This window comes from Lycium barbarum, chromosome 11, assembly GCF_019175385.1.
Source record: "Lycium barbarum isolate Lr01 chromosome 11, ASM1917538v2, whole genome shotgun sequence".
NCBI lineage: Eukaryota > Viridiplantae > Streptophyta > Magnoliopsida > Solanales > Solanaceae > Lycium > Lycium barbarum.
Window position 1 is genome coordinate 1,771,642 of NC_083347.1, and position 6,869 is coordinate 1,778,510.

General features: G+C 36.4%; 1 protein-coding gene across 3 annotated transcripts; it reads left to right on the forward strand.

Annotated features, from left to right (window-relative positions):
- Nucleotides 1-281: 281 nt before the first annotated feature.
- On the forward strand, nucleotides 282-6,637 carry LOC132619104 (serine/threonine-protein kinase D6PKL2-like). Of its 3 annotated transcripts, XM_060334069.1 has the most exons (4): nucleotides 282-558; nucleotides 701-727; nucleotides 1,426-2,427; nucleotides 5,551-6,637. In XM_060334069.1, exons 3-4 carry the CDS (start codon nucleotides 1,559-1,561, stop codon nucleotides 6,428-6,430), a joined length of 1,749 nt encoding a protein of 582 aa, XP_060190052.1. In that variant the 5' UTR covers nucleotides 282-558; nucleotides 701-727; nucleotides 1,426-1,558; the 3' UTR covers nucleotides 6,431-6,637. The 3 variants fall into 3 exon arrangements, with proteins under 3 accessions (XP_060190052.1, XP_060190051.1, XP_060190053.1); XM_060334068.1 differs by lacking the exon at nucleotides 701-727; XM_060334070.1 differs by lacking the exons at nucleotides 282-558; nucleotides 701-727 and adding an exon at nucleotides 769-906.
- The last annotated feature ends 232 nt before the right edge of the window (nucleotides 6,638-6,869 follow it).

A 6,869-nucleotide genomic window follows, 5' to 3' on the forward strand; every position in this document is an offset into this window, starting at 1 on the left:
TCGGCTCAGGTAAAGCATATCAAAAATAAATATGAAAAGAAATACAGTAGTGAAGAAGTCATATTAAAAATAAAAGAGAAGAGAACAATAGCAACAACAAATAATACGCTCACTGAAGCAAAATAAACAATAAGTCATAATAAAATAAAATAAAATAAAAAATAAGATAATATGATAAGAGTAATAATAACAATACTATAAGGACAACTAGACATCTCGATTACCTTCTAACCTTCTGCCAAACTCTCGACCTCCATATATCTCTATCTAGGGTCTGGTAAGCTGTAGGTGCGCCCCGTTAGAAAATCGACCATCCAAACACAAAAAAATTGAAAAATTATTTTTCGTTACCAAACACACCCTTAGCCCCAATTGCCAAGAGTCACCGACCCAAACTCCTCCCTTTCTTCACTCAAAGCTTTTTCTCTCCTCACAATTTTCATATACAGGTCCCACTCTCATTTTATCTTTTCTTTTTCTATACAGTATAAAGATTGCTTTTTTTCCATCCATTGCTGAACCAAAAACCCCTCAAAGTTCTCATCTTTATGACTTCAGGTACTATTTTTAAGGCTGCTTTTTTTTTTTTTTTTTTTCTCTTTGCACTTTTTAACTGGTCCAGTTTTTTGCTTGTTGGGTTTTTTTCTCTTTGTTTTTTAGCATATGAGTCTTTGTGGGGTTTAACAATTTTCTTTTGTAGGGTTTTCTGGAAAGAAAGAAAAGAAAGGTGGGTCTTTTACACAGGATCTGTGTGCTTTCATTGACCCTTCTTCTGTTTTTTTTTTTTTTCATTTATTATGTGGGGTTGTTCTTATCTTCTTCTATGTGGTTCTTGATGACTCTTTGAGTGCTCTTTAATGTCTGCATTTTGATTTTGCTTTCTCAAAAATTGGTCATTTTTTTGAGGTAAAATGTTCTAGACATTAGGTGTTTTTGACCTTTAATTGTGTACTAGTAATAATGATCTGTTGTTTGCTGCTTATTGTTGTTGGATAGCCTACTAAATGAATGTTGATTTTGACTTTGTGTGTTTCTCCTTTTACTACTCGTTTCAGATCTTTTTTTCTTTCCATTTTTGGCCTTGTTTAATGATTTCAAGTTGTCTCTTTATTTATCTCTTGAAATAGTGCCATGGGTTGTCATTTTATAGTTCTATTGCTTCAATTTAGGAACTTTTTGCTGTGATGTGCTGTGGACTGTGTTTTTATGGTTTTCTTGCTGGGGATTTTTACACAAATAGCCGGCTGAATTTACTGTTTTTATTTTTCCTAGCCAGTATATATAGATTATAAACTGTTGAAACACGGTTATACATATGTTATATATGAACTACACATATTTTATACATGTGCCGGCTATTTTTAGTTTAAGCAGTTTGATGGGCTGATATTTAAGTTAATTCTTCTTCTTATTGTTTCAATTTAGGAACTTTCTGTGGTTGATGGAGCTGCTGATGTTAATATCTTTTTCTAATAACAAGGGGGTTAATGACTTGAACTCGGAGTCCGAGTAATGGGTTTGGTCAGCACACATAATTTAGGTATCAATATTCGTCTCAATGGCCTCAGCACCTTCTGCCAAGAGTGGAAATCAGACAGCGGAACAGAGTTCTCGCAGGTCTTCGCCTTCCCAAGCTTCGAAAAGTAACAAATTAGAGATCGCAACTTCTAAAGAACGAGAAGTTGTATCGAAACAGATTATGGTAGAACCAACAGTCAGCCAAAAGTCACAGAGCAATCAGCCTAAGGGATCTCCCAACTCACTTGCTGATAAATTCAGTTCTATGGCTACCGACGCAAAGGGCCCACAAGCCATAGCTGATCAGGAAAGGAAGAGTTCTATGAAGGAGAGCTCAGCATCAGCATCAGCCAAAGTTAGTGACGGGGCTAGCAGTATTGCGAAAACAAGCGGAAGTGCCAAAATTAGTGATCGAGCGGATTTTCTCGAGAGTGGTAAGAACAGCATCTGCAGGGGTAGCACGGGAACTGATGTAAGTGAGGAGAGTACTTCCAGCAGCTTGAGCAGCAGTGTAAACAAACCTCATAAAGCTAACGACTCGAGATGGGAAGCCATCCAAGCTATCCGAACTAAAGACGGGGCGTTGGATTTGAGGCACTTCCGGTTGCTGAAGAAGTTGGGAAGTGGTGATATTGGAAGTGTGTATCTATCCGAGTTGTGTGGAACAAAGTGTTATTTTGCAATGAAAGTTATGGACAAGGCGTCGTTAGCTAGTCGTAAGAAATTGCTTCGTGCTCAGACAGAAAGAGAGATATTGCAGTCCTTGGACCATCCGTTTCTTCCAACGTTATATAGCCATTTTGAAACGGAAAAGTTTTCGTGTTTAGTGATGGAGTTCTGCCCAGGAGGAGACCTGCATACACTCAGACAAAGACAACCAGGGAAGCACTTTTCTGAACAAGCAGTGAAGTATGCTCTTCTTTCTTTTAGGAAAAGTTGCATCTTTTGTTGCTTTCAGGTCTGGAGTATTATTTCCATAAATTACAAGATTGGCTATAGCTTTAACTGTTAGGTCCAGATAGGGCTGGCAAAATGGTAAAAATAAAAAACAAGTAACCATCTAATCCGACCCATTAGACATCTGACTTTTTAAGAATGGATCAAATATGGATTGGATATCCATATTATCAGTTCTCATTTGTCTGCTTGTTATTTTTCATGAGTTCTTGCTTTCTCAAAGTCTAACCTTATTTTGGCTTTTAACTTATGCTCTCACCTGACTATTCGTGAAATGATGGATAATATCCATATTATCCGTCGGTGAACCCATTTTTTATCTGTGTTAAGTATGGGTGGGTCGGATATTTTATCCGTTTTTAAGCCAGTTTTCAATCCACCCATACCCTATCCGACCCAACCGTTTGCGACTCCTAGGTCCAGACAGGTTTTGTTATAGCTGCAGACATAATTGATCCAACTCGACTGATATACTTATAGCAGTCAAGGGATATAAATGTCCTTAAATGGCATATCATTTTCTTGGGGTTTCTATCTTCGTCAGGTTATCTACTCTGTTGACAAGATATTGAATTGAAGCAAACCTGATTTCTGTACAAGTTCTTTCAAGTCCCTAAATCGGTTGGACTGCATGTACTAACCAGTTATATCATTTACTTCTGGACATTTTCATTGCACGTTAACCTCATCTAGGTATCTGTTAGTTCAAAAAGCTGAATAACACTTTTGGTCCCTTGGTTATGTGTATCTGATTTTGGTCCTCGCGATATATGACTCAACACATTTAGCCTTCATTTAATTAAAATGTGTGCTTTTGATCCTTTTATGTAGGAAACACATTATATTTAGACTATTTTTATAAGTCTATTACCCTCAAACATGGAGTAATAATACAAGTTTAATATAACACATAGGTAATTAAACGGCGAAATGGTTAATAATTCTGAGAATTTGTGAATTTTCATAAGCAAATGGCAAAAGTGCACTTTTTGAAATGTGCTTAATCTGATATCACAAGGACTAAGATTAGAATTTACCTATAACTGGGGACTAAAAGAGCCATTAACCTTTCTAATATCATTCGTTGGTCAGTGGTATAGATCCTATATATTAAATTCTTAAAATGAGTGTACTCGAGTTACTTTGGGGATCATTTGCCTAGATTTTCTTTTTCCGATGGGTATCATTTGCTTGTGTTTTAAATTAATCAAGTGGATGTTTGAACTGGTTTATATTCGTCTCCTGTGTTGGACCTATATGAAGCTGTTTCTTTGCTCACTACGACTCATTTTGCTGACCTGCTTTTCTTTTAGTCATTTGCAAATCATTGACCTCTTTAAATGTAGTGGGAAATTTTTATTTGGTGAAGTTAATAGTTGTAATGGAAATATTTACTTTATCAAAAATATTAGTTTCAATTGTATATGACATCTTAAAAACCTTCTGGCTGTTCGGCTATTAATTTGATATATCTAACGAACTCTTATAAGATCCATAGATAACGCTTATAGTAACCCATACAACTTGTATTTTCAACGTCTGCATAAGTCAAATTCATCTAGTTGATATAAGATGGAAGAAGTACTTAAATAACCAGATCTGAGGTAAGTGTTGCCTTCCCCTCCCCTTGGATAAAGGAAAAAAAAATGTTGAAATCCAAACAAGGGAAAATAGATAAAGATGATCTTTTGGACCACCGAAAGAAGTTGTTACTGTCGAACTAAATCACTGAAATTCAGTAATACTTGTGTGGCCCTTCGTCCCCGTCTATTTATATGTTTCTCCAAATTTGACAGAGAATGTTATACATATTCCGAAATTAGCTTTAATACGCCTCATATAAGTTTCTGGCATTAAAAGATGCTGGAAACTTCCAAACTCACCCTTGATGTCATTATACAGTATCTTAATTATCTGGGCCTACATAATTTACTTTTTCTTTGGATCTCTCTGCTCGAAAATTGAGTTTGTTTGCTTAAAGTTATGATTCTTTCAATTGGAATGTATCCAAAAAAATTGTTCTTATTAATGGACATTAGAATTTGATGGTTAACTTATTCCTATTGCTGATAAAAATAATACTAACTTCAAAATATAAGATTAATTCCTTTGAACTCTGTAAAGTTGATGTCTTCTTTGAAAAGGAGAAAAAAAAAGTATTTAACTTAAGATTAGGTAAGAGTTTCTAAGGATACTTCAGTAAAGTTATACCTTTATTGAAAAAAGAAAAAAAAAAAGAGTTTCTAAGGATAGCACAAACATCAATCAGAATGCTAACATCAAGTGTTCATGCTTCTTCATGTGTTTGAAACTGTTTTTATTTGAACCAAAAAATGAAGTAATGCTAGAATCAGAAATTTCTGCCCATCCAAACAGCATTGGTGTTTAGAACTGTTTGTTTCCTACTTGTAGATCTACTGAAAAACTTTGAAATTCTCCAGGTAATAAACAATTTGTGTTTCCTACTCATCATCGTTGGTGCAGATTCGGATCATAACAGATAGTGTGTTCTGATAAGAGATGGTCTAAGAAATTGCATACTATCCATATGAACAGAGTTCAAGTTAAGAGTTTTCATAAACGTTTTTTTGAAATTATTTGAATGGGATGTGGCAGGTCTTAGGAATATATGAAAAATAAGGAATATTTGTGTATTTTTCTCTTAAGTTGAATAAATATAAGCCTTCTGTTGCTACAGTGCTAAACCTCCAATGAAGGAAGCAGGCAGAAATTATCAGGATTTTCATTTCTGCTTTCTATCTTTGCTTAATTATCAAACTCATGAACGAAGTTATACAATGTATGTTGTTTTTTTCTCTTTTCCGCATAAAACAAAACATTGCTAATACAATGTTTGGTCATGTATTTTCTTTTCTGCATAACTGATACATGTATAAGTTGTGAGGGAATCTATGTATTATTTTATGCAGGGTAGAAAATGGAATTGAAAATGGAATTACTAAACTCTGCATAACATACTTGCATAATCCATGGATTACCAATTCCTGCATAACTCTAACCAGCAACCAAACAACCCCTAAGTGTTGTGTGTTGTGTTGTATCCTAAAATTGCAGGTTCTATGTAGCAGAAGTGCTCCTTTCTCTGGAATACCTCCACATGCTTGGCATTGTCTACCGTGATCTCAAGCCAGAAAATGTGCTTGTCCGAGAAGATGGACATATAATGCTGTCCGATTTCGATCTCTCTCTTCGCTGTGCTGTGAGTCCGACACTTGTCAAGTCAGCATCTCTTGAATCGGAGCCGTTAAGGAAGAATTCAGCTTACTGTGTGCAGCCAGCATGCATCGAGCCCTCTTGTATTCAACCATCCTGTGCTGTTACCACATCATGTTTCGGGCCCCGCCTCTTTTCCAGCAAGTCCAAGAAAGAAAAGAAATCTAAAAATGAAATAGGTAACCAAGTTAGCCCGTTACCAGAGCTTATTGCTGAGCCTACTGGAGCGCGGTCAATGTCGTTCGTCGGGACCCACGAGTACTTAGCACCCGAGATAATCAAAGGCGAAGGACACGGAAGTGCAGTGGACTGGTGGACCTTTGGTATCTTTCTGTACGAGTTATTGTTTGGCAAAACGCCCTTCAAGGGATCAGGAAATCGACAAACACTTTTCAATGTTGTGGGCCAGCCCCTGCGGTTTCCAGAATCTCCGGGGGTTAGCTTTTCAGCACGGGATCTTATCCGAGGCTTGCTCGTGAAGGAGCCCCAACACCGATTGGCATATAAAAGAGGAGCCACGGAAATCAAGCAGCATCCTTTCTTTGAAGGTGTAAATTGGGCTTTGATTCGTTGTGCGAGCCCGCCCGAGATCCCGAGGCCCGTGGAGTTTGAGAGAATTTCAGGTCCAGCAGCATCAACCAGTGAGAAAGCTGTAGCTGGAAGTGGAACTGCCCCTTACCAGAAGAATTCAGATAACTATCTTGAATTTGATTTCTTTTAATCTATTTTTTAATATCTTTTTTCTTTTCGCTCGAGCCGATTGGCTGTTTCGCTTTTTCACTAAATGAAACATACGAAGGCTGTACAACATTTGGAAGATGTTATGTGAAGGTTTGGTTAGTTTGATGATCATATTATTTGTTTGAGTTGTAATTGAACAGTTAAAAATTTGTTGTATGGCAAAACACTACAAGTTTGATGCTACCAATCGATAATGTGATTTTTTTTTAATTTATAAGTAGTTCTCATGTATATATCTAGGTGAATGTTTCATTATTTGGATTTCTCTATTTTTGGTTCGACTAATCATTTGAATGTATGAGTTATTCCGGATTTTATTAACTCACGAGTGGTAGGTTAAGTCGGAAAGGGTGAAATGAAGTTAGATCTGATGTCATTGATTTTGTTGGACACATCGCTAATGAAGAATCCCTTAGCAA